This window comes from Oncorhynchus mykiss, chromosome 1 (genome assembly GCF_057628025.1).
Source record: "Oncorhynchus mykiss isolate SJ-2025 chromosome 1, ASM5762802v1, whole genome shotgun sequence".
Taxonomy (NCBI): domain Eukaryota; kingdom Metazoa; phylum Chordata; class Actinopteri; order Salmoniformes; family Salmonidae; genus Oncorhynchus; species Oncorhynchus mykiss.
The window spans coordinates 78,951,201-78,979,193 of record NC_143022.1 but is presented as its reverse complement, the minus strand read 5'-3'; the positions used below and the strand labels follow the sequence as shown (position 1 = coordinate 78,979,193).

The window sequence follows — 27,993 nt, the reverse complement described above, 5'->3', positions numbered from 1 at the left end:
TGTACTGAAAGTAACTTTTTATTTGAGTTACAATTATTTATATGTAATCAAAGACAATGTCCTCAAAACCGGTACAAACTTTTTTCGTCCTGCAGCGGTCTTTGTATTTTTTTGTTTTTACTTCAAAATGACAACTCAGAAATATTGTAGAAAATAAAAATATCAGCTTCAGAAAAGTAGTCTAGCATTCTAACATCCACTAACCACTATTTACAGGTGTTTACATTCTGAAATTCCTTTCATTATAGAAACCGTTTAACAACCAAACGGAAGCAAACAGAAAAACGGAACGGACCTAACTGAATTTGTCCAATAGAAACCCTTGTTTTGTTTGTAAAAACATTTTGCAACAGAATCGTCATAATGAATACATCCTAGATTTGCAACTCAACTTGCAGATAACAATGTCTGTTCAATTGCAACTCTACAAATCAGAGGGAAATGAAATCTGTATGGCAGTCATTCAATCAGTATCTTATTGGAGCACAGGACTAGTTAGAGTAGCTGAAAGGAGGTTTAGGGGTACTGGTTCACCGCTCAGAGTAGGAAGGTCATGTCCAACATGATGACTTAAGACACAAGGGGCAGTAAAGAAACACTACAGCCCTGTCCAGAGGCTACCACCACAAGCAGATCGGAAAGGATAGGTATAAGCAGTATGGTAGTTACTTCACTTTTCCCTCCGATAAACTAGGTAGAATTGTCACCATTTTACTATCCAGTGCTCACAGACTTGGGGGTGCCTGGGGGGGGGGGGGGGGTTGGGTTTAGGACAGGGATCACCAATGCAGGGTACTAGGTGTGCAGGCTTTTGATAATTACTGCAGGGCTGGATGCAACCTGCACCCCCTGCAGCTGTCCAGGACCAGGTGGTGAACCCTGGGCTTGGTTCTGGATCAGCGCTACTTGAAGTGGGAAGATACAATGCCCACCAGAGGAGGCTGGTGAGGGGAGAACGGCTCGTAGTAATGGATGGAGTGAATGGAATGGTACCAAACGTGTGGCCATTCCAACCATTACTATGAGACCGTCTTCTTCATTTAAAGTGCCACTAACCACCACTGACACCCACAGTATGGGCAAACAACAATGTTCAATGAGGATTATGCCAGTTGGCCGAGGTTTGGTTATTATTAATGTTAGTCCGATTTACCAGGGTTTCTGGGAGTGTAATGAAAACCGTACAAACAGCAGTTATTATATCCAGCCACTTCAAGTGATGTGTTAGGTGGAACATGTAAAAGGTAAGGAACTGTAGAGACTTGAAGCATCTCAAACAGCATAACCACAATCATAAAAACAACCAATTGCAAATTTAAAACACAAAACTCAGTTTGACTGTAAAGTCAAATTTGGAAGGGTAAATAGTAAAACATTTTTTTTTTAAGTATTCAAGTGCCATTATTTAAAAACAAATACTTAAATAACATCAGTCATCCTGAACTGATGATTTCTTAAATGTAGAATGATGTTACATTACATGACCTTGTGACAATAACTTAAACAAGCATTGAAGAAAACTCCAGAAGATTTCAACTTGACCGCGAGCTTATGCAAATGGGCATAATCAGAACTGAAATTTAGAGGGGCTTTCTACAGTTCCCTTCCCTTTTCTACAGTTCCATTCCCTTTTCTACAACCATCACAGGCCATTGTGTGTGTGGTGTGTGTCTTGTTCTTCAGAATGAGAACACATGTTGAAGCAATGCCAGGGACACTGTTGGGACACCGATGATCTCTGGTAGATTCTCTGTACAGCCCGTCCTGCTGGGGATTCCATTTCTGACATAACCTTGCTAAGGTTGCCAGATCTGGTGGGACCCTTGTTGGGTTGCCAGATCTGAAAAGATGTCCCCTTATCTGCACTCAGAGTGCAAAGAAGGGTTCACTAACAGTGGTCCAGATAGTCTATGACACGAGAGATGGACTTATGCCCTGTGGTGCCAAATGCACACTGAAAAAGAGATCAGAGAGAAAGTAAGTTAGCTTGTATTGTGCTCGTATGTAAAAGGAGAAAGAGATGCTAGCTCATTATCAAAAGACGTCACCTACTTACAGTAAGGTTCATGAAATTTAAGAACTTCTTCAGCATTTCCGTCATTATTGAGAAATCTCCCTTGGGAAGGTTTTCTCGCACAGTTGTCACATTAACCTGAGGAGAGAGAATGAAGCAAATACACATTAAGGGGCAAAATTTCCCTCTCACAAAAATACGCAACCAGCTGAAATAACTAAGCAATGACAAGTTATTTTCAGGTCACCTTTCGGTGCATCTGCACAGATCTTGGTCAACTCTGCACCGATGTAGGTTGAGCAGAAAAAGACTCATGATGAGGTGTTTAGGGGAGAAGGCTACTAGCTTTCCCGCGAATTTCCATTTATCGATGGGCTACAACGATACTTAAGCTTTGAACTACGCTTTTATGTTACCTATATTAGTCACAAAAAAAAGTAATATAAATTGTTTATAGTCAAAAAATAGCCTTTGTGCTTTTATGTATTCTGCAATTGTATTGTGTTAAGTTTAATAGCCTTGGACAGAATCAAGCTCTCGCAAGTGAAATCTAATGCAGCATTTATGCAACTGAACTGCAAATGAACTGGAATGAGCGATCAGGTTCTTTTCTCTGCTTCCTCTCATATTGTTATTTGTTTATCAGCTAGGACAGAGGTAAAGGGGAAAGAGAGAGAGTTGCTGAATAAGTGTTCCGGAATCTATCGCGTGCTGCAGTGGTATAGGAGTTCGAGGCAGTGGCTTAGACCACCATAGGCCACGATCGGGTTATTCTATTCACCATGGACAAAGTAGAGCACTGCAGTTGCCTTTACTTTTCACTTACTTGTTAATAAGTAAGTAAGTAAGTTAAAAAAAAAAAAAAAAAAAATTATATATATATAGTGCCTTGCGAAAGTATTCGGCCCCTTTGAACTTTGCGACCTTTTGCCACATTTCAGGCTTTAAACATAAAGATATAAAACTGTATTTTTTTGTGAAGAATCAACAACAAGTGGGACACAATCATGAAGTGGAACGACATTTATTGGATATTTCAAACTTTTTTAACAAATCAAAAACTGAAAAATTGGGCGTGCAAAATTATTCAGCCCCTTTACTTTCAGTGCAGCAAACTCTCTCCAGAAGTTCAGTGAGGATCTCTGAATGATCCAATGTTGACCTAAATGACTAATGAGGATAAATACAATCCACCTGTGTGTAATCAAGTCTACGTATAAATGCACCTGCACTGTGATAGTCTCAGAGGTCCGTTAAAAGCGCAGAGAGCATCATGAAGAACAAGGAACACACCAAGCAGGTCCGAGATACTGTTGTGAAGAAGTTTAAAGCCGGATTTGGATACAAAAAGATTTCCCAAACATCCCAAGGAGCACTGTGCAAGCGATAATATTGAAATGGAAGGAGTATCAGACCACTGCAAATCTACCAAGACCTGGCCGTCCCTCTAAACTTTCAGCTCATACAAGGAGAAGACTGATCAGAGATGCAGCCAAGAGGCCCATGATCACTCTGGATGAACTGCAGAGATCTACAGCTGAGGTGGGAGACTCTGTCCATAGGACAACAATCAGTCGTATATTGCGCAAATCTGGCCTTTATGGAAGAGTGGCAAGAAGAAAGCCATTTCTTAAAGATATCCATAAAAAGTGTTGTTTAAAGTTTGCCACAAGCCACCTGGGAGACACACCAAACATGTGGAAGAAGGTGCTCTGGTCAGATGAAACCAAAATTGAACTTTTTGGCAACAACGCAAAACGTTATGTTTGGCGTAAAAGCAAAACAGCTGAACACACCATCCCCACTGTCAAACATGGTGGTGGCAGCATCATGGTTTGGGCATGCTTTTCTTCAGCAGGGACAGGGAAGATGGTTAAAATTGATGGGAAGATGGATGGAGCCAAATACAGGACCATTCTGGAAGAAAACCTGATGGAGTCTGCAAAAGACCTGAGACTGGGACGGAGATTTGTCTTCCAACAAGACAATGATCCAAAACATAAAGCAAAATCTACAATGGAATGGTTCAAAAATAAATATATCCAGGTGTTAGAATGGCCAAGTCAAAGTCCAGACCTGAATCCAATCGAGAATCTGTGGAAAGAACTGAAAACTGCTGTTCACAAATGCTCTCCATCCAACCTCACTGAGCTCGAGCTGTTTTGCAAGGAGGAATGGGAAAAAATTTCAGTCTCTCGATGTGCAAAACTGATAAGACTTACAGCTGTAATCGCAGCAAAAGGTGGCGCTACAAAGTATTAACTTAAGGGGGCTGAATAATTTTGCACGCCCAATTTTTCAGTTTTTGATTTGTTAAAAAAGTTTGAAATATCCAATAAATGTCGTTCCACTTCATGATTGTGTCCCACTTGTTGTTGATTCTTCACAAAAAAATAGTTTTATATCTTTATGTTTGAAGCCTGAAATGTGGCAAAAGGTCGCAAAGTTCAAGGGGGCCGAATACTTTCGCATGGCACTGTATGCATGCATGCATGCATGCATGCATGCATGTATGTATGTATGTATGTATGTATGTATGTATGTATGTATGTATGTATATATATATATAAATATATAAATATATAACACACTTTTTTTATTTCACCTTTATTTAACCAGGTAGGCAAGTTGAGAACAAGTTCTCATTTACAATTGCGACCTGGCCAAGATAAAGCAAAGCAGTTCGACACATACAACGACAGAGTTACACATGTAAAACCAACATACAGTCAATAATACAGTAGAAACAAGTCTATATACGATGTGAGCAAATGAGGTGAGAAGGGAGGTAAAGGCAAAAAAAAAGGCCATGGTGGCGAAGTAAATACAATATAGCAAGTAAAACACTGGAATGGTAGATTTGCAGTGGAAGAATGTGCAAAGTAGAAATCAAAATAATGAGGTGCAAAGGAGCAAAATAAATAAATAAAATAAATACAGTAGGGAAAGAGGTAGTTGTTTGGGCTAAATTATAGGTGGGCTATGTGCAGGTGCAGTAATCTGTGAGCTTCTCTGACAGCTGGTGCTTAAAGCTAGTGAGAGAGATAAGTGTTTCCAGTTTGAGAATGTTGTAGTTTGTTCCAGTCATTGGCAGCAGAGAACTGGAAGGAGAGGCGGCCAAAGAAAGAATTGGTTTTGGGGGTGACCAGAGAGATATACCTGCTGGAGCGCGTGCTACAGGTGGGTGATGCTATGGCGACCAGCGAGCTGAGATAAGGGGGGACTTTACCTAGCAGGGTCTTGTAGATGACATGGAGCCAGTGGGTTTGGTGACGAGTATGAAGCGAGGGCCAGCCAACGAGAGTGTACAGGTCGCAATGGTGGGTAGTATATGGGGCTTTGGTGACAAAACGGATGGCAGTGTGATAGACTGCATCCAATTTGTTTAGTAGGGTATTGGAGGCTATATTTTGTAAATGACATCACCGAAGTCGAGGATTGGTGGGTTGGTCAGTTTTAAAAGGGTATGTTTGGCAGCATGAGTGAAGGATGCTTTGTTGCGAAATAGGAAGCCAATTCTAGATTTAACTTTGGATTGGAGATGTTTGATGTGGGTCTGGAAGGAGAGTTTACAGTCTAACCAGACACCTAGGTATTTGTAGTTGTCCACGTATTCTAAGTCAGAGCCGTCCAGAGTAGTGATGTTGGACAGGCGGGCAGGTGCAGGCAGCGATCGGTTCAAGAGCATGCATTTAGTTTTACTTGTATTTAAGAGCAATTGGAGGCCACGGAAGGAGAGTTGTATGGCATTGAAGCTTGCTTGGAGGGTTGTTAACACAGTGTCCAAAGAAGGGCCAGAAGTATACAGAATGGTGTCGTCTGCGTAGAGGTGGATCAGAGACTCACCAGCAGCAAGAGCGACATCATTGATGTATACAGAGAAGAGTCGGTCCAAGATTATTGCCATTGTCAAGATTCAATTTCTCTTCCTGATATTTTGCAAGGGGAAAATACTAGCACTGCACAGATAACACTATTAGCAAAATGCTCTAAGAAAAACGCCACTCTAAGAGACCTACCATCAAGACAGAAGAATGGCACTGGTTTGCAGTAGCCTATACAGATGTAGGATCTTAATTTGATCAGCCTGTTGCAGGACAACATTCCTGTAATTAAAAAATTGTAGGCTATTTGAGGTTTTAAAAGGCTTCTGAAGTTTATAATTTCCACTTTGGAATTCAAGACATTTTCTGTAATGGAAAATCAAATCAACTCCTAATGTCCAAGTATAATCCACATTTCCTGTTGCTGCAGGATTATTTTCCTGCTGTAGCAAACTGGTTCAAATTAAAATCCTACATCTGTACTTAAAACCTGCTAACTTAATCAAGCCCTTTATTGATTAGTTGAATCAGGTGTGTTAGTGCTGAGATGGAACAAAAGCCTGCACCCCCAGTGCGAGGAATGAGGAACATGGTTGTCGCTAGTTTGCCGGAAGCTTACCTGACTGCCCTGACACAGACAACCCAGGAGCAGAGCTGTGTAGGAAGCCACAATGCTGTCCTCCATGTGCTTCCCAGCATGTTGCAGAGCTACACCACCACAGAGAGGGTGAAGGAGAACAACACTCAACATGGAGTAGTGATACTATTGGAAACCGTTACAAAAAAATATTTTACACAGACCCACATCTTTACCTTTGTTGAGATCCAGCTCCTCGTCTTCCTCGTCTTTCTTTGTGTCCTTTTCCTTGTCATTCTCACCGTCGTTGGTTTCTGCAGCGACCCACTGGATCTCGCCCGATGTCTCCTGCCACTCCCCGCTCTGGTCCTGGGGCTTGGGAGGTTCGCTGATGAGGTCATCTGTCTGCGCCTCAGCCAATATGGCTGCTCGCTCCCGCTCCAAGAAGAACTGTGGGCGGAGGAAAAGACAGTCAAACTCCTGCCAGACAGACATTAGCTCTGGCCGTCGGCTAATCATCCGGTTACAGACTCATTTTCAGCCGGCTACTTATTCCACTTCATATTAACTAAGATGAACAATATGAATCTTTCTAGCAATCTATTGATAGGATAGGCTCATGTCAGTCACAAAGCAAGCGATGACAGGAAAACACATTCTGCCTCCCAGTACAATGTGTGTGCTTGTGGTTGGTTGCCGTCAAATTTCTTTACAGAGGAAGAGAACATGATGCTCGTGAATCTGCATGTCAGTGGTAACAATTAGTTGAAATCCACAACAGCCTAATTAGTGTTTTCTGGCACATTCATTTATTTCCTTTAGGGTGTTTCACAGTCTATTTACTGTGCTTTGACAAGTGAACAGCAAGTGTTGACTAGTTTATAAAAAGGTGTCCAACTGACTGAATCAAGTCCATCTCCTATATCCCTTTACCATTATTAAATGATGCAAAGTAGTTATGACCACATTATCGCATTGGGGCAAGTAAACCAAAGGGTTTTGCCAGACAGTGATGCTAAAAGTGAGTGACTCGTCTAGTCGGTCAGTGTGGCCTAACGATCGCGTCGGCGAGAGAGACGTTTATTTGGCTCACTACTTTGCACAGGCTCCTGATGTGCCTAGGCTTTTTGGTGATTATCTGCAGATAAATTATGAAAACATTCAATGAAGATGGTGAATCATCACTGCAGGAACAATAGGTAGAGGAGAGCCTCATTCTGGTCCAAATATGATCATTAGGGCCCTCATGAAATCCAGGTATTAAAACAGAATTCAACAACATTCAAAAATGTATTGACCTTAGTAGCGAATAAACTAAATGTATTGACCTTAGTAGCGAATAAACTAAATGTATTGACCTTAGTAGCGAATAAACTAAATGTATTGAAAAGGCATTCTTTTCCCGAGATAATCATACGACATGAACAGAATGCATCCGTGAATCCCATTTCCTGCAACTTTCTAAAAGCCAACGAGAATGCCCCCATCTGCGTGTGTGTGCACGCGTCTACCACTTTGTGTAGCCGTTAGCGATGATTTTGACAGTCAAAAATCTACATCTCAGATTTTTCCCAGACCTCAAAAGTGGTCTCATGTGGCTTAAGCATTGTTGTGGACTTAGAAAACCAACTAAATTGGATGATCTATAAAAAAAAATATTAAAAAAATAAGTGATCTGAGAGCAAAAACCTGACAAAATATAGAAATTTGGGAACCTGGAAAAACCAAAAAATAAATTGGACAAAACTAAACGAGATCAGGCAACAAATAAACAGATTTTATAGGGCCCTACCTAATGATCTATTGAAATGAATTTAGGCTAAGTAAAATCAGAACGATAAAACACTTTACTAAATATTCCTGATCATATAGGCCTAGACGATATCCAAAATAACTAACAATACACGTAATTCATACATTTTTCAGTAATTTAAATTGTAAAAATAATGCCTTTCGACAATTCACGACACATTTTCCAATCTGGGAGGTAAAGTCAATAATGTCGCTGTGTATTTCTAATGGAATCAAGGCATTAGAATGTACCAGAGGACACCAAAAGAGCTCATTCGGCAAAAAGGAATTCAGCCGGGGGCTACTCTATGTACTTAGGGAAGACGCAGACAAATGCACAAGAGTAACTCAATAACCCGTGTTTTTCGATCTTCTTGCTACAAATTCCCTTCAAAATGATTCTGAAGTGGTAATAACCTGCACCAGAGCAGCCAGGGCACTTGAAGAGCAGCCCTTGGTCTTCTTCTCAGCCTCACCCTCTGTAAGGGCTGCTGTAGCTGGATCTGTGGAGGCTAGGAATTGTTCAGGGGTCTGGGTCTCTTCTCCCCCTGCCTCTCCCTGGATGCCTTCAGGGGTCTGGGTCTCTTCTCCCCCTGCCTCTCCCTGGATGCCTTCAGGGGTCTGGGTCTCTTCTCCCCCTGCCTCTCCCTGGATACCTTCAGGGGTCTGGGTCTCTTCTCCCCCTGCCTCTCCCTGGATACCTTCAGGGGTCTGGGTCTCTTCTCCCCCTGCCTCTCCCTGGATGCCTTCAGGGCTGGTTGAACTGGTGAACTCCATGTCCACCAGACAGTGGCGGTTTCTGGCACTGTACTCCACCAGGTTAATCAGCAGCCCCAAGCCCTGTACCAGCGTGCACACACACACAGACAGGAGGAGAGGAGCGATGCTGTTAAAAAGGCTTAAGGACATACACTTCATTGAGACCCATAATAAAACATTGAGCACAAACAACCTGCAATTACTACATTGAAGCTTCGGTTTTAATTACTACCTAGGCATTCATTAAGTGGCACTTCAATGAAGTGGGTACACAGGAACCACATGTTTCAAAGATGGGTACAAGTAACTGGATTTGTGTAATCATTTCCATTAAGGCCTACAACACACACAGCGCCTCTCACCAGGACTCTGATGTCAAAGCGTTGTTCCTGAGGTATGTAGCGTGGGACCCGTAGGACACAGTTGAGTGCTGTGATGATGAGCCGGTCCTGCTCTCCAGTCTTGGTGCTTCCCCACTCTAAAATAAAACACAGTACAGTCCAGAGTTACCACTCTGCCGCCACCCTGCAGCTAGCTGGGGTGTGTTATGAGGACTTTAGCACAGCTGGGATGCGATCAAAAGAGACGAGGAGCAGAGAAACAAGGCACTAGGATTGGGAACGCATTGCGCTAGCTACAATGTTGCTCGATGTAGAGGTCATGTTGATGCAGTGATATTACCATTGTCGTGGGTGAGATTGAGTAGCACCCCTATGACTGCCCTCATGCAGTCCTCAACGGCCTTGCCCACGTTGCTGAAGCTGCAGTGGGGCAGCGCCGTGCCTGACGAACACAGAGAGCTGTTCACCTCCCGGCTGTAGCGCTGAATCATGTCCTCACAGTACCGCAAACCTCTGAGAGAGATGAAGCAAGAGAGAGAAATGAAGCAAGAGAGAGAAAGCGAGATGGCGCGAGCGATAGAGAGAACGCAAGATGGAGCGAGCGAGCGATGGAGTAAGCGAGCGTGGGTGTCAAAAGATTAGCATGCGTTTCAGTCTCACCTGGCAGAGGACACTATGAGCTGAGAGTCCTTGTAAGCGATCAGGTAGCCCTGGTTCTCTGGGTTCTGGACAGTCACCTGCAATGGAAAGACAGAAAGACACACTAGACTGATGTTGAAATGCCTTTTCAATTGTCAAATCAAAGCTGGTCAGATGAGGCGGAGAGTGCAGAGTCAATGTACTTTCCCCTCTTGTATTCAATGAATGGATTTCAAACCTCTGAGCCTGCCAACACTCCTTGATGTTGTACTTACACTGTCCAGTACTCTTAGACACCTCTCTGCCCCCCATAGCGATGACACCAGCTTCTCCTTGTCTTCCTCTTGGCTCAGGTTCTGAACACATTCTTTCACTGCAGAAGACAATAATTCACATGTATGCCAATGACTATGTTCTAACAAAGTAAGATGTCCTAGATAGGAAGTCTCATAAGTTGCATCTTAAGTGAACATAATAATAATAATAATAAATAATAAGTAGTGACTTGTATTTATTGGATCATTAATGTTTTATAATACAACAAATGCAAAATATTCAAATAGTTGCAGTCATTTCAATGTTTAACAGTTTATGAAAAGTGTATTTCCCAGTACTGACTTTTACGTGAGTCCTTTGTATTGCTGTAGACTTGACTGCCAGATGAGACCAACTCAAAGTAAAAAGGACAAATCAAACATTTCATAACCTACCTGGCAGCCTTAACAAAAAATAACCTCAAGTCAAAACTGTTACAACACACACCTTTATCTACAATGTGGTCCAGGCCTCCCAGTAAGCGCAGCTCCTCTTTGAACCAGTCCCCGGCCCTCTTCGAGGTCAGAGACAACAGGGTCTCCATGGCCAGGTGACACGACTGCAAAACAAACAAAGCGCTATAGAAATCCAACTCACCATCATCAATACAAAGACATTATTGTGATTAACCCCGCGTACCGTGATGTTCTCCAAGTCCAGGTGCTTGTTGTGAACTGTCTCACATAGCTTGCGGATCTTCTCCTTGACCTTGGTCATCTCCTTGGCAGTGAGCTGGTCCTGGTGGTGGCCCGAGTGGTCGTGCTCCAGCTCCAACAGTCTGATCATCAGCTCCAGACTGGCCCGGTCCAGGTCCATGTTTAACCTGTCTCTGCTTAGGATGTACATCAGAGAGGCAGTACACAGGGCCAGGTTCTGGAGAAGAGTGAAGGGAGAACGGCAACCATCAGTTCAAAAGCATTTGGTTGCAGGGGAAGATCTTAAATATTGTCCTTGTTTATTCAAATTCAGGTTCAATAGCAAAATGTGAAGTGTCTACAGGACAAATAGGTCATCGCCACAAATAAGCTGAGGTAGATTTATTGAAACACACTGGTTTTGTTACCATTAGTTTGGGTCAGTTACTACAGTTTGAGTCAATTTTGGTTGTAGACGTCAGATTCCTACCGGATGCAGCGGGGCATCATTCAACATCTTGAAGACCTGAGCCACCTTCCCTCTGGCCCGTAGGTGCATCCGGAAACTGGGCATTGCACACCTTGCGGCTAAACTGATTATACTAGAGAGAGGCGCAAGAGAGGGGGAGAGTGTTGAAAGAAGTTCAGAGGAGAAGAGCACATAAAAGGATTAAGTGGACAAGTAAAAATAATGAAAGATGCTTAAATATATATAAATAATCGCTCCATGTTGTCCTCTTGGATTGAGCACTCAGTGCCTTCGGAAAGTATTCAGACCACTTGACCTTTTCCACATTTTGTTACATTACAGCCTTATTCTAAAATGTATTACAGTCACACCCCCCCCCCCCCCTCTCAATCTACACACAATATGCCATAATGACAAAGCAAAAACTGGTTTAAAAATATATAATCACATATACAGTTGAATTCGGAAGTTTACATAAACTGAGTTTAAATGTTTCACAATTCCTGACATTTAATCCTAGTAAAAAGTCCCTGTCTTACGTCAGTTAGGATCACCACTTTATTTTAAGAATGTGAAATGGCAGAATAATAGTAGAGAGAAGGATATATTTCAGCTTTTTTATTTCTTTCATCACATTCCCAGTGGGTCAGAAGTTTACATAAACTCATTTAGTACACAAGCTTCCCACAATAACTTGGGTGAATTTTGGCCCATTCCTCCTGACAGAGCTGGTGTAACCGAATCAGGTTTGTAGGCCTCCTTGCTCGCACACGCTATTTCAGTTCTGCCCAGGACTTTTCTATAGGATTGAGGTCAGGGCTTTGTGATGGCCATTAAAATACGTTGTGACTGTGTTGTCCTTCAGCCATTTTGCCACAACTTTGGAAGTATGCTTGGGGTCATTGTCTATTTGGAAGACACATTTGAGACCAAGCTTTCACTTCCTGGTGGATGTCTTGAGATACATATATTTTTCCTCCTCATGATGCCATCTATTTTGTTAAGTGCACCAGTCCCTCCTGCAGCAAAGCACACCCACAACATTATGCTGCCACCTGCGTGTTTCACAGTTGCGATGGTGTTCTTCGAATTGCAAGCCTACCCCTTTATCCTTCAAACATAACAATGGTCATTATGGCCAAAAAGTTATATTTTTGTTTCATTAGACCAGAGGACATTTCTCCAAAGAGTACGATCTTTGTCCCCATGTGCAGTTGCAAAACGTAGTCTGGCTTTTTATTGGCGGTTTTGGAGCAGTGGCTTCTTCCTTGCTGAGCGGCTTTTCAGGTTGTGTCGATATAGGACTCGTTTTACTGTGGATATAGATACTTTTGTACCCGTTTCCTCCAGCATCTTCACAAGGTCCTTTGCTGTTGTTCTTGGATTGATTTGCACTTTTCGCACAAAAGTACATTCATCTCCAGGAGACAGAACGCATCTCCTCCTGAGCGGTATGGCGGCTGCGTGGTCCCATGGTGTTTATACTTGCTATTGTTTGTACAGATGAACGTTGTACCTTCAGGCGTTTGGAAATTGCTCCCAAGGATAAACTAGACTTGGAGGTCTATAATTTGTTTTTCTGAAGTCTTGGCTGATTTCTTTTAATTTCCCCATGATGTCAAGCAAAGAGGTGCTGAGTTTGAAAGCTAGGCCTTGAAATGCATTTAAAAGTACACCTCCAATTGACTCAGATGTCAATTAGCCTATCAGAAGCTTCTAAAGACATGACATTTTTAAAAAGGCACAGTCAACTTAGTGTATGTAATCTTCTGACCCACTGGAATTGTGATATAGTGAATTATAAGTGAAATAAATCTGTCTGTAAACAATTGTTGGAAAAATTACTTGTGTCATGCACAAAGTAGATGTCCTAAGCGACTTGCTAAAAGTATAGTTTGTTAACAAGAAATTTGTGGAGTGGTTGAAAAACGAGTTAATGACTCCAAACTAAGTGTATGTAAACTTCTGACTTCACATTTACATAAGTATTCAGACACTTTAGTCAGGACTTTGTTGAAGTACCTTTGGCAGCGACTACAGCCTCGATTCTTCTTGGGTATGACGCCACAAGCTTGGCATGCCTGTATTTGGGAAATATCTGCCATTCTGCTCTACAGATCGGTCAGGTTGGATGGGGAGCGATGCAGCACAGCTATGTTCAGGTAGCTCCAGAGATGTTCGATCAGGTTTAAGTCTGGGCCACTGAAGTACATTCATACACTTGTCCTGAAACCCCTCCTGCATCGTCTTGGCTGTGTGCTTAGGTTTGTTGGGTTCGGGTTCACCTCCCTTACCAAGACCCTTCTCCCGCTATTGCGCAGTTTGGCTGGGCAGCCAGCTCTAGTTAGTCTTCCGAACTTCTTCCATTTAAGAATGGAGGCCATGATGTTCTTGGAGATCTTAATTGCTGCAGAAATGTTTTGGTAACCTTCCCCAGGTCTGTGCCTCGACAAAATCCTGTCTTGGATTCCTTCAACCTCATGGATTGGTTTTAGCTCTGACATGCACTGTCAACTGTGGGACCTTATATTGACAGGTGCCTTTCCAAATCATGTCCAATCAATTGAATTTACTACAGGTAGACTCCAATAAAAGTTGTATAAACATCAAGGATGATCATTGGAAACAGGATGCACCGGAGCTCAATTTCAAGTCTCTTAGCATAGGGTCTGAGGAACTGAATACTGCTTTTTATTTTTAATACATTTGCAAAAAATTCTAAAAACCTGTTTTCATTTTGTCATTACGGGATATTGTGCAGACTAAATGAAGAAAATTCCTCAATGCATTTTAGAATAAGGCTGTAACACAATAACATTTGGAAAAAGTCAAGGGGTCGGAATTCTTTCCGAAGGCACTCTCTGTGTGTGTGTGTGTGTGTGAGAATATGGAAATGTTAAATAAGAGCTCTTTTTGCCAAGGTGGACAATGTTGAGTGGGTTTCTCTTACCTAAGGCATCGTGTGTTGAGTGGCTGGCTGCTCTTCAGGCCTGTCTCCAGGTACTCAAAGTCATCAGTGAACTCCTGGTTTTCACCAAACTCTACCACATCGTTGAAGTGCTTCACATTATGCACAACCGTGTACAGCTACAAGGGGGAAGAGATAATGACTGACATTTACACAAGAAAATGGCACTGAACATTGAGCAAAATAACCATGATTTAAAATTGTTATATAATGCAAGTCTCTGTGTGCATGTGTCTGTCCAAAGAAAGAAAAAGATAACATTTTCACAGCATGCAAAGCGGCTCCACTCGATTAGTTCCATTAGCTGACTGGGATAATACTCCCTTATCAATAACTATGTGTGTGTACACAGGCCACCAGAGGTTTTCTAAGGCGAAGACACTGCCCAACAAGATCGATTTGGTTCAGTTCCTCTTGGTAAGGGGGATGAGCAACCAACTGTCTGGTCAAGAGCACAAATCTGCTAGTTGTGGCTAGGCCTTAATGAAACAGCATGCTCCTCAGGAACCCTCCTGCCCATACTGTGTTTTAAATTAAAGACAAGCTTTACACGGCGCTCTAAATGGACATCAACAGTCTAAACTGTGTTTGGAATGAATAACGACAGAGTGGCCTGCAGGAGAGAAAAAAATATTCCATACAAGCACGCAAACGCAAATTGTGAAAATGGCAGATAAGTGGTCGGGTGATGTTAACAGTGCAAAAATCATGCCGACTGTCGAGGGAGTGACGTGTCACCCAGCATGCCTGGCTCACCTCCTTGTGTTCCTTCCTGCATTTGAGAGCTGTGACGATGTCCTGGTAAGGCTGAGTGGGGATGGTCACAGACTTGATGACTTTGGGCGGTGGGGGAGGCGCTTTGAACAGACCGTCGTCTTTGTGAGAATTGGTGTCCTTGCTACTTCCACTCGATATGCTGGCCTGGAGAGGGGAATAAATCAAAAAGCAAAGTTAGACGAGACAAACTAAATCTAGTTCCAGGTGCCCTTGGACAATCTAAAATGTCTCCTATTGGGACATTTTCAGTCTTGACTAAGCAGAACACAGCTAATATTGATTTAAATTTCCCCCTCTGAAATCTCAAGTAGGTGAGGCTGCTATTTGGGCAATGCATTATTTCTAGGACAACGCATTGTTAGACAACGCAATGTTATCGGCTTACTAGAGATCGCAAATTCAATACATGGTGTGCGAATCTGTGTGTGACCAGTGTAAGGCAGAGACCTGGCAGTGTCCTAGAGTAGTTCTCACCGGAGCAGTGTGCGCGCAGGCAAGTGGTGGCAGGGGAATCTCCTCAGGCTCAGGCTGGTTCCAGTGGCGAGCATTGTACACAGCTTTAGCAGGGGACTGCACAACACACAACCACAGGTACATGGTAAGTACAGTAGCACTGGGAATGATTACAGTACAGCTTTCAGTAGTAGTAGTAGAAAGGATTCATGATGAACTAGCAAAACAAACCTAGACTTCCTCAGTTTTGGGAACAGTAGTTACTAGATAAATCTGACTTATTATTAGTCTCATCACAATACCATAGGAGCTAATAGTGGAGAATTGTATAATAAACAACTTCATAACGTCTAGACTTATGACGCTACGTGGCTCTCTGAAGACTCTTGGACAAAAACGGTCACTTCTTTTCACTTTGACCAAAACCGCCTTCCGAAATAAATAGATTAGTCCCCTAAATCGCACCTTGGGGACATTTAAGTTCATCTTATACTATTATCCTATCATCTCCACGACTCAGGAAGCTCACTTTAATACAAATTCTATCCATTTGGAGAAAAAAACCATTAGATCTGCTATAAAAGTGGTGAGTTTGTGATGGAAGGAATACAAACATCAGACATGCTTTATGTTTTAATGATACCGAATAGGTCTACCTAGGAAATGGGTATGTTCAGACACTGCATTCTAATGGAAAACTATCCATTTCTGAAGTCGTCTAGTGCAGGGTTTAGCAAACTCGGTCCTGGGTCCCCGCTTGGTGCACGTTTTGGGTTTTGCCCTAGCACTACACAGCTGATTCAAATAACCAACTCATTATCAAGCTGTGATTCTTTGAATTAGCTTTGTAGTGCTCAAGCAAATAAAAAACATGGACCCAGGTGGGCCCCAGGGCCAAGTTTGGGAAACCCTGGTCTAGTGCATGTCCTGAATATGACTTGCCTATATTGAGAGGTGTTGTGATTAACACAAACCATGTGGGATTTTTTTTTGCTATGAAACCAGCAGACCGATTGGTATCGAAAAAACATTACTTGCATCATTTCCTGATTCCGTTTCCCCTCCTTGCCCTCACCACCACCTTCCCTTGCCCTCACCACCACCTTCCCTTGCCCTCACCACCCACCCATGGTTGGAGGACCTGGTGGAAACAGTACCAGTCAACACATTTTGGACACACCTACTCATTCAAGGGTTTCTTTATTTGTACAATTTTCTACATTGTAAAATAATAGTGAAGACATCACAACTATGGAATAACACATGGAATCATGTAGTAACAAATCAAAATATGTTTCATAGTTTATGTATTCATTATTATTCTAGAAAATAGTCCAAATAAAGAAAAATCCTTGAATGAGTACGCATCCAAACTTTTGGTGTGTGATATATATCACACACACTATAAAATATTAAGAACCCTCCTAATATTGAGTTGCACCTGATCAGTATGTCATGGAAAGAGCAGGTGTTCATAATGTTTTGAACATGCAGTATAAAGTACTCCTATATGTTCTGGACTCCAAGTGAATCGGCAAATCAACCAATCCCTCATGTCCACAGACTAATCCATCTTTCCCACTATCACAATTGTGCTACATCTTGTTTTACTGTGATGTCACAAGGGTCTTGAAACACTATTTGTACCATGTCTACAGATATTGCCCAACAAATAAATATTTTACCTAAGAGTATAATCATATTTTCCATGAATAGACTGTGGTTTTTCAGATCTAACAGTACTGTTTGTAGGTTCTCCTGAGCACAGACATTAACAACCACTGCTAGACCTGACTGCAAATGCGAGCCACCGAAAGACAGTACAAAAAGAGATGATCTATTGATTCTGTTTCTTCATTGCAGTCTTTTCACAGAGCTGACTGTTCAATGCCCCATACATTGCACATTATTTGTGTGTAGCGGGAATTTTAGTTTAAATTGAAAATAATGGATTGATGCGTCAAATGTTTTGTATCAGTTCATATTGTGACATGAAATCTGTCTTGAATTTTAAGCTGTATGTTGTCAAACCTCTCAACCTGAAGTGAAACTGATATATTTTATGATTCACACTAGTAATTTTAAGCCATGCGTGGTTTTTGATTGGCGGCAGACAGCCTAATTAATTCCTCTCTTTTGAGTAATTGCCTTTTCCATTTTTGTGGCAGAGCTACAATGAGCGGTTTATATTTTTGCATGTTCCATCAAAACAAGTATGTGAGTAAAGTATGTCAGACCAAAAAAAATTATGATGGAGCTGATGGAAAGAGCAAATGTCTGTAAACCTTTCAAATGTCGACAAAACAAAATACGCTAGATATGGGTGGATAATTTGTCGTCTGTGAAATAGATCATGTGACAAATGGCAGCGGAAAGAATGTATTACCTAATAGATAGAATAACTAATGTCTTGGTAAATTACTCAGACCCCTTGACTTTTCACTTTGTTACGTTACAGCCTTAATAATTAATTAATATAAAGAAAGAAGTATCTATATATATTTTTTTAAATCCTCAGCAATCTACAAACAATACCCCATAATGACAAACCTGTGGTAAATTCAATTAATTGGACATGATTTGGAAAGGCACACATCTGTCTATATAAGGTCCCACAGTTGACAGTGCAAGTCAGAGCAAAAACCAAGCCATAAGGTTGAAGGAATTGTCCGTAGAGCTCCGAGACAGGATTGTGTCGAGGCACAGATCTGGGTTAGGGAACCAGAAAATGACGGAAGCATTGAAGGTTCCCAAGAACAGTGACCTCCATCATTCTTAAATGGAAGAAGGTTGGAACCACCAAGACTCTGCCTACAGCTGGCCGCCCGACCAAACTGAGCAATCAGGGGGGCCTTGGAGGTGACCTTCAAGGAGGTGACCAAGAACGAGATGTCCCTCTGACAGAGCTTCAGAGTTCCTCTGTGGGGATGAGAGAACATTCCAGAAGGACAACCTCTGCAGCACTCCACCAATCAAGCCTTTATGGTAGAGTGGCCAGGCGGAAGCCACTCCTCAGTAAAATGCACGTCAGCCTGCTTGGAGTTTGCCGAAGGCACCTAAAGACTCTCAGACCATGAGAAACAAGATTCTCTGGTCTGATGAAACCAAGAAGGAACTATTTGGCCTGAATGCCAAGTGTCACGTCTGGAGGAGACCTGGCACCATCCCTATGGCGAAGCAAGGTAGTGGCAGCATCATGCTGTGGGCATGTTTTTCAGTGGCAGAGACTGGCAGACTAATCAGGATTGCGGGAAAGATGAACGCCGCAAAGTATAGAGAGATCCTTAATGAAAACCTGCTCCATAGCACTCAGGACCTCACAATTGGGCAAAGGTTCTCCTTCCAACAGGACAACGACTCCAAGCACATAGCAAAGACAACGCAGGAGTGGCTTTGGGGACAAGTCTCTGAATGTCCTTGAGTGGCCCAGTCAGAGCCTGGACTTGAACCCGATCGAACATTTCTGGAGAGAACGGATAGGCCCCAATAAGTACACAGACGATGCAATCGCCATCACACTGCTGTTATGACTGGCCTGTAAGGATCAAGTTACTGTGGATCACAGTTCTACAGAGATCTCTCTCACTCCCGCAGAGGGGGAGAGGTATAGAGGGATTGAGGTCTGTGTCTGAGTTCAGCCCAAAACTACAGAACATCAAATGAATGGCTTGATTAGAGTATCTAGTTTAAGAAACAGACGCCTCACAAGTCCTCAACTGGAAACTTCATTAAATAGTACCCGCAAAACACCAGTCTCAAAGTCAACAGTGAAGAGGCGACTCCGGGATGCTGGCCTTCTAGGCAGAGTTGCAAGAAAAAGCCATCTCAGACTGGCCAACAAAAATAAAAGACTAAGATAGGCAAAAGAACACATACACTGGACAGAGGAACTCTGCCTAGAAGGCCAGCATCCCGGAGTAGCCTCTTCACTGTTGACGTTGAGACAGATGTTTTGAGGGCGGTCTGTTTCTCAAACTAGACACTAATATACTTGTCCTCTTTCTCAGTTGTGCACCGGGGCCTCCCACTCCTCTTTCTATTCTGGTGAGAGCCAGTTTGCTCTGTTCTGTGAAGGGAGTAGTACCAGATCTTTAGTTTCTTGGCAGTTTCTCGCATAGAATAGCCTTCATTTCTCAGAACAAGAATAGACTGACGAGTTTCAGAAGAAAGTTCTTTGTTTTTGGTCATTTTGAGCCTGTAATCAAACCAGCAAATGCTGATGCTCCAGATACTCAACTAGTCTAAAGGCCAGTTTTATTGCTTCTTTAAATCAGCAGAACAGTTTTCAGCTGTGCTAACATAATTGCAAAAGGCTTTTCAAATTATCAACTAGCCTTTTAAAATTATAAACTTGGATTATCTGACAAAACATACCATTGGAACACAGGAGTGATGGTTGCTGATAATGGGCCTCTGTACACCTATGTAAATATATTTAAAAAATAATATCATGTCTCCACTATCTGATCAATTTGATGTTATTTTAAAATGGACCAAAAAAATAAGTGCTTTTCTTTCAAAAACAAGGACATTTCGAAGTGACCCCAGACTTTTGAACAGTAGTGTACATATTACCTCGACTAACCGGTGTCCCCGCACATTGATGTACCTGTACCCCTTGTATATAGCCTCGCTATTGTTATTTTACTGTTGCTCTTTAAATTATTTGTAACTGTTTCTTCTTTTCTGCATTTTTTCTTAAAACTGCAGTGTTGGTTAAGGACTTGTAAGTAGGCATTTCACTGTAAGGTCTACACCTGTCATTCGACGCATACAACAAATAACATTTGATTTAACATGCACTGGATAGATACAGCAGGTGTAAACAGTACAGTGAAATTCTTACAGTGCAGAGTACTGTTGAGGAACTGTTGCTGAATTGACTGTTGTTCAACTGTTGCTGTATGACTGTATTACTGTGGCTGGTGCAGTTACTACTTATTATTGGAATTAAAACAAATCTGTTGGTCCTCTTAACTGGCTTAATCACTCATTTTCATGGTCAATCTAGGCATGTCAATTATGAAAATGGTGCGACTTTCCGCTTGATTTGGTAAAATGTTTGAGTGGAGGAGAGAGGTTCTTGTGACGTTTCTGAAGAGTCATGTAATTAGGCCCGTCCCATTCATCTGCCTGGCAAAAAAAACGCTTTTATATATCCAGTGAAGCAAAGCAGACGTGATCCCGTCATTGATTCCAGCACAATTACCCCTTCAAAAGAGAATGTTCTCTGGCTGCTCACTCACCCTTGAGTGCTTGAAACATATTGAACATATCGTCCCCATAGTGACAGCAATTATTGCTCGTATCAGTGTTACCTCATGAGCACAGCTACACACACAAACAAAACTCCTTCCATACACAATCTCACACACACATATACAATCCACACACAGAAACATCAGACTTCGTAACTTCCTCATAGGGATGTGAATGGTTAACCGTTAAATCGATTAGCCGCCGAAGATGCATTTGACAGGTTATCGGTCTATAGGTTAATTTGCATAATGATGTGTATTAAATTGGTGCATATGTATTTTCATTAGTCGCTAAGTATCTTAGTTGTCACACGCGCACAGCATATAGAGCCTAGTTTGAGGAGAGGAACGGCACAGCACCTGTCAGACAGCACCTCCTTAAAAAGCTGCCACAGGAGTAAAACATTTTATAAGCACCAGTTATTGCGCAATGTGCCAATACCAACAATTCTAAATGCAATAGTGTTTAAAACAGATGGCCACGATTAAAAATAGCTATATTTATTTCTCAACGTAATTCAGGCGCACCTCTCATTCGAGTGCATAGGCTATAATCAACAGTAGGCAGACTATCAGCGAGTCACCCACCACTTTGCAACTTGAGCTTGAGGCGGTATAATTGTTGGAAACCTAAATAGTTAATTTTACTTCAAATAATGAGGCATGTCTTTCTTACCTTGCTTCAAAGTAGCCTAGCGAAATCCAACTAGAGAAATGTGGAGGCCATTATTATTATTTTAATAAAGACATAATTTCTCTCCTGTTCTATTGGTTTTCATATCAACTTTCTTTCGTTAGTCCAGAAGCACCATCCTAGTCATATTAGCAACCCATCCGAGTGGTTGCTATTAGATTCTCCATCTTCCTAAGTTTAACGCTCGCATTAGCTGCACTGTTTAGAACTGTGTTTTCCAGCTAATTGCATTTTGGCAAATATTTAATGCCGTTTTATTAGCGGTTTCATTTCAAGAGTTGCATGTTCAATAATAGGCTATAGCCTTTTGACTAAGACGATAGGCTTGCTATTGTCCGTTCCTTGTATGCATGCATAGTAGGCTATTTTCTGTGGGTCGCCTAATTTTACTGTCAGGAAGAAACGGAACTGTTTGTTGACCAGTTAACGAGGTTAGGTTAGCTGGCAGCAAAACGGACAGAAATGTGCATCCCTCCTCAGTCACCTTTTTTGGTCCACTGAAGATCTTCCTGCCAATTTCCTTGGTTGTGTCCCCTTGTTTTCCTGAACGACCCTTCTGCTCTTCAGACCCACCAAGGTTAGAGTCATCAGAAAACTCCAGAATATCTGAGTGGGGGAGCAGCACAATGAGGTTAACAGTGGAATCAACATGATAGAAATACATCTACAATAGAAATCCAGTTACATGGTGAAGGCAAACTGACAGTAAGTAAAGCATGAGCCTAACAAACTATCATTGTTCACACACACACACACACACACAAACAACAACAGTCGTGAAGAGGGCACAATAATGCCTCTTCACCCTCAGGAAGCTGAAAAGATTTGGCATGGGCACTCAGATACTCAAGAGGTTCTAAAGCTGCACCATTGATAGCATCTTGACTTGCTGCATCACCACTTGGTATGGTAACTAATTGGCATCTGACAGCAAGGCGCTAGAGGGTAGTGCATATGGCCCAGTACATCAATGGGGCCGAGCTCCCTGTCATCCAGGACCTCTATACCCAGGCGGTGTCAGAGGAAGGCCCTAAACATTGTCAAAGACTCCAGCCACCAAAGTTATAGACTGCGCTCTCTGCTACCGCACAGCAGGTGGGGCCAATGCAACAAGTTTGGAACCAACAGGACCCTGAACATCTTCTACCCACAAGCCTGCTAAATGATTAGTCCAGGTTAACTATCTGCATTGACCTATCTGCATTGCACAAACTTTTAACTCATCACATATGCTGCTGCTACTGTTTATTATCTATCCTGTTTCCTAGTCACTTTTCCCTAGTTATATGTACATATCTACCTAGTACCCCTGCACATAGTCTCTGTACTGGTACCCTGTGTATATAGCCAAGTTAACATTACTCATTATGCATCTATTCCTTGTGTTATCATTTTTTTCTCTTTGCGTTGGGAAGGGTCGTAAGTAAGCATTTCACTGTTGGTCTACACCTGTTGTTTATGAAGCATGCAACAAATATTTGATATTTTGACAGTATGACAGTCTCTCTCACCTGTTTTTCATACAGCTAAAGCCTTTTTACCTATAGACAAATAAACATCAACAGTATATATATATATATATATCTATCTCACCTGTATTGCTGCTGCTCTGGCTGTCCTGAGAGTCGCTGGGCTGAGGGCTATCCACACTAACAGCCATGGCTGCTACCGCCACTGCTGCAGCCTTCTTGGCCTTCCTCTTCACTTTGACATGGGTGCCATCCTCTTCGTCACTGTCGCTCTCGCTGAGGTCGTCAAAGCCAAAGTACTTGATCTTGTAGCTGCTGCCGCCGGCCGTGGGGTCCGCACCATCCTCCCCCTCCTGGTCACCCTTGTCCTCAAAGCCGAAAAATTCCAGCTTGGTCTCCTTCTTGGATTTACTCTGGGTGGTGCGGAACCTGATGTTACAAGAGGAGAATCATTTAATTTCAAATCAGCAGCTGACATGGAACACACGAAAACATAGTCGAAGGATTCAAATGTCTTCTAAAAACAAAAGAGGTGCTTAAATTGAGAGAACAGAATCACGTAAGTCTCAATGTAGTAGAACAATTTGGTAAACCACATATAGAAAACAATTATAGGGGCAAACTAAAGTAAGTGGGTATAAAAGACATTACGTGCTCAACGGTAAATGTATACCACCGTTCAAAAGTTTGGGGTCACTTAAATGCCCTGGTTCTTGAAAGAAAAGAATAACATCAAATTGATCAGTAATACAGTGTAGACATTGTTAATGTTGTAAATGACTATTGTAGCCTGAAACGGCTGATTTTTAATGGAATATCTACATAGGCGTACAGAGGCCCATTATCAGCAACCATCACTCCTGTGTTCCAATGGCATGTTGTGTTTGCTAATCCAAGTTTATCATTTTGAAAGGCTAATTAATCATTAGAAAACCCTTTTGCAATTATTTTAGCACAGCTGAAGGCTGTTGTGCCAATTTAAAGAAGGCGACTCCGGGATGCTGGCCTTCTAGGCAGAGTTGCAAAGAAAAAGCCACATCTCAGACTGCCCAATAAAAGATTAAGATGGGAAAAATAACAAACACTGAACAGAGGAACTCTGCTTAGAAGGCCAACATCCTGGAGTGGCCTCTTCACGGTTGACGTTGAGACTGGTGTTTTGCGGGCACTATTTAATGAAGCTGCAAGTTGAGGACTTGCGAGGTGCATGTTTCTCAAACTAGACATGCAAATGTACTTGTCCTCTTGCCCAGTTGTGCACCAGGGCGTCCCATTCCTCCTATTCTTGTTAGAGCCAGTTTGCGCTGGTCTGTGAAGGGAGTAGTACACAGCGTTGTACGAGATCTTTAGTTTCTTGGCAAATTTCTCGCATGGAATAGCCTTCATTTCTCAGAACAAGAATAGACTGACGAGTTTCAGAAGAAAGTTCTTTGTTTCTGGTCATTTTGAGCCTGTAATCAAACCTGCAAATGCTGATGCTCCAGATACTCAACTAGTCTAAAGAAGGCCAGTTTTATTGCTTCTTTAAATCAGCACAACAGTTTTCAGCTATGCTAACATAATTGCAAAAGGGTTTTCTAATGATCAATTAGCCTTTCAAAATGCTAAACTTAGATTAGCTAACACAACATGCCATTGGAACACAGGAGTGATGGTTGCTGATAATGGGCCTCTATGCCTACGTAGTATTCCATTTTTTTTTTTTAAAGAAATCTGCCGTTTCCAGTTACAATAGTCATTTACAACATTAACAATGTCTACACTGTATTTCTGATCAATTTGATGTTATATTAATGGAGAAAAAAATCTAATTATTTTCTTTCAAAAATATGGACATTTCTAAGTGACCCTAAACTTTTGAACGGTAGTGTACATATCCATATCATGTACAATATCAAGCAAGTAGTACCAAGCATGTCATGAAGGACCAGTGGGAGGGAGGAGTTAGAGTGTACTGTCTGGACCACAGCCCGTGGAGTCGTTTACCTGTTGGGTTTGGCTGGAAGTACGTCTGCCTTCTTCCTCAGCCGTCCCACCTCCCCCAGGTCAGTAGGGGGTGTGCTGGTGATGAGCTCGTCCATGCTGCGCTCTATGGAGTCCTGGATGGTGACGTTACACACCGACAGGCAGGATGGATGCATCACCGTGTAGTCCCGTACCCGACCCCTGCCAGCAGGTTTGGCCACCGTCGTGCTAGCATTAGCACCGCCGCTACCGCTGGCAGCGGACACACTGTTGGACTTCAGTGCAGCCGGAACGCTGGCGGCTACAGGCAGTTTGACGTCGCAAGCAGCAGAAGCATCTGGAACGTCAGAGGCCTTGTTGGGTTTGGGACGGATGTATTTCCTAGTGTTGCAGGGCCTGAGGAGGAACGGGGAGGGGGGAAGGTTGTCAACAACAGGCTCGGCCAGGGCCTCCTGTTGAGCACTTTTCATCCCAGCTGAGAGCCCATCCTGGGAAGAAGAGAACTGTGAGTCTCCGCTAAACCCTGGTGCCTCAGCTGAGTCTTTTTCCTGGAGAGGGTCCATACTAGTGGAGGAGGTAGAAGACCTCTGGGTCCCTATTAAGCTCCATTCCACATAGGGGTCCTTGGGCACAGTCTTTGTAACAGAGGACTGAGCAATAGGCTTCTGGTTACTGTCCGATTTACTTCTGTACAAGGACTGGCTACTCTTTTCTGCACCCTCATTAGACAATGTTTGCTTGCCTGTGAGCACAAAGCAGATGAAAAAGCAAGTTAACAGAAGGAAGCATTATTACATTCTACACAAGCATTATATTGTGAAATACAGTTTCAGACTTTGTTCAACACGGTTGTTTGGTTTGTATAATTTCTAAATCAGTTATTCTAAATGAAATGGGTACAGACCTGCTGAGACGATAGTGTTACAGTAAAGCCTGATCTCTCTTTAGAGAGCTATCAGGGAGAGACAAAGACGAGATAAGCTGACACAGAAGCTGCCAGCAGAGTGTAACAAGCTCACAAGGGAGCCCTTCACTTTATCTGCTCCAGAAATATCCACACACCACCGCTCTCATCATAAGCAATATCACAAGGATCATGTGAAGCAGTTGTCCTTACATAATAAAAAATGCAACAACAAAAAATGAAATACAAGAGACATGCATGGTGTTCTTTAGCTACTGTAGACATACAAGTATTCTACAAGCACCTGTGGAAACATGTTCCCACCAGACACACAGCGCACACATCAGCTCTACTGAAGGTGGTTGGTGCTGCAAAACACGAGCACTTTAAGACAGACACAGGCTCAAGCTAGACTTTTGAGTGCCTCCTTCCATGAAAACATGTCCAACATGTTTAAAGCCAACATTAAGTCAGTTTTCTTGCATCCAGTTCTTACCTGTAGCTGTGCTGTTCCTACTGTTATCCACTGGGACTGTGGTTGTAGCAGGTGGCGTATTACTGGCCTCACCTTCAGCTGGTTCAGACTGGGGCACACTGTGGGAGGTGACAGGATTGGACTCATCGTCGCTGTCAAAACCAAAAGGATCCTCTGAGCTGTCGTCATCCTCAATGCGGGGCCTCTTGAGTAACTTGACTACCTCAGGCTTTTGAAGGGGCCGCTTGGAGCCCAGCTTGGCCTTGTAAGTGGTTTCTCCCCATTTGGTGCTCAGTGTGGCCTTCTTGTTGGAGAAGACCTCATCAAATTTGGAGTTGGCCTCCCCTCCCTTACGGCTGTAGGTTTTACCAAATCTGGATGTCATGTTGATGTATGTTACATATTCTCTGTGGGTGTAACACGAGAAAACAATAAATTTAGTTAACTAGAACAATATTTATCTCATGCAAAGCTGGTGGGTGGTGTGAAGGCCTACCTGCAAAATAGATTGGATGTTGTTTTTCCCTGAATACAGTTTATAATGTAGTAGCTGATTAAATCAAACGACTAGCTATCAGCTTTAGCTCTGCAGCTGAGGTTCGAGATTACGTTTCTAATAAATTAGGTGTGATGGGGGTCATTGCAATGATGGATTCACTAAAACCACAGTAGCTACCTACAGCATCTAACTAGCCGACTAAGCTCAATCAATGTTAGTTTATTCGGCTAGATAGCTATCCAGCTCTAGTTAGCTAACGTTTCCTTTCAACACTGATCTCAATCTATGATATTTTCAGCACTAGTAACGTTAACAGCTAGTTAACCAGCTAACTAGTTACACATTGAAATTAAACATAGGCGCGATGTTGCGTAGCCAGCTCACTGGCCAACTAGTAACGCTCAACTCATGACACCGCTGACTGGGCCAATGTAAGAAAAAGGCCGGACATCTGCTAAGAACCAGCATTAGCCATGTATAGTAGTTAGCTAACGTTACTGCTAACTGTAGCTAGCTATGTTTACATGTCTAACGCGTTAACGTTTGCTAGCCAGCAAATGCAACGTAAAGATGTTATTATCTGTAACAAAAAGGTGTCGAAATGCATCTCTCAAAATTAGGTACCTAGTTACATGTTAAAACAAGATATGGTCCGAAATGCGCTTTAAAACACCGAAAACACACCTCTCTCAACTCAGTGGGACCGCTTCTTCTGCACCCGGCTGGGCCTAGTCTGACTCCGGCGTACTGTAATCGCACAAAACAAGCCTTAACTTCGTGAAACAACGATTGCTACCGTTTACAAATACGACGCAGATGTACCAGGAAAAAAACGCGTTTAAAGAGCTACATTGATAACCGAAATTGTCATGAATTCTTCCCAGATTCCGGACTTAATTTATTTTACAGCGCCAGTGACTGCCATTAAAATTTACCCTCCCTCTGACTTCGGATGTGGCCAAGAAAATTGCGTCACTTCTCCACAAGATAGCCGTTGACCAATCATCGAATATAATGTTTTGTAGTGCCCAAGCGACTTTGACGAGTTGTGTCAGTAAACGTGTGTGTGATTGGATAAAAACTTAAAGAAAAGTGTTTTCGATGGAGCGCAAAGAGAGGGTGTGCGAATACATTTCTGCATAGTTCTGCAGAAGTATACTGCCCCCA

At 42.4% G+C, this 27,993-nt stretch overlaps 1 protein-coding gene across 7 annotated transcripts; it reads right to left on the bottom strand.

The window, feature by feature from the left end:
* Positions 1-27,983, bottom strand: LOC110529516 (wings apart-like protein homolog). 7 transcript variants are annotated; one of them, XM_090241081.1, is made up of 20 exons: positions 27,511-27,983; positions 26,349-26,734; positions 24,970-25,690; positions 23,108-23,412; positions 21,999-22,120; positions 15,557-15,679; positions 15,089-15,253; positions 14,315-14,451; positions 11,386-11,497; positions 10,900-11,133; positions 10,708-10,819; positions 10,221-10,318; positions 9,967-10,043; positions 9,647-9,819; positions 9,328-9,443; positions 8,624-9,046; positions 6,652-6,865; positions 6,458-6,546; positions 2,057-2,152; positions 1-1,954 (listed from the first exon to the last, which is right to left on the bottom strand). In XM_090241081.1, the coding sequence occupies exons 2-20, from the start codon at positions 26,710-26,712 to the stop codon at positions 1,889-1,891; spliced, it is 3,747 nt and encodes a 1,248-aa protein (XP_090097207.1). In that variant the 5' UTR covers positions 26,713-26,734; positions 27,511-27,983; the 3' UTR covers positions 1-1,888. The 7 variants fall into 7 exon arrangements, 4 of the variants coding, with proteins under 4 accessions (XP_090097207.1, XP_021467439.1, XP_090097208.1 ...); XM_021611764.3 differs by having other exon boundaries at positions 15,584-15,679; XM_090241082.1 differs by having other exon boundaries at positions 26,824-27,786.
* Between the last annotated feature and the right edge of the window lie 10 nt (positions 27,984-27,993).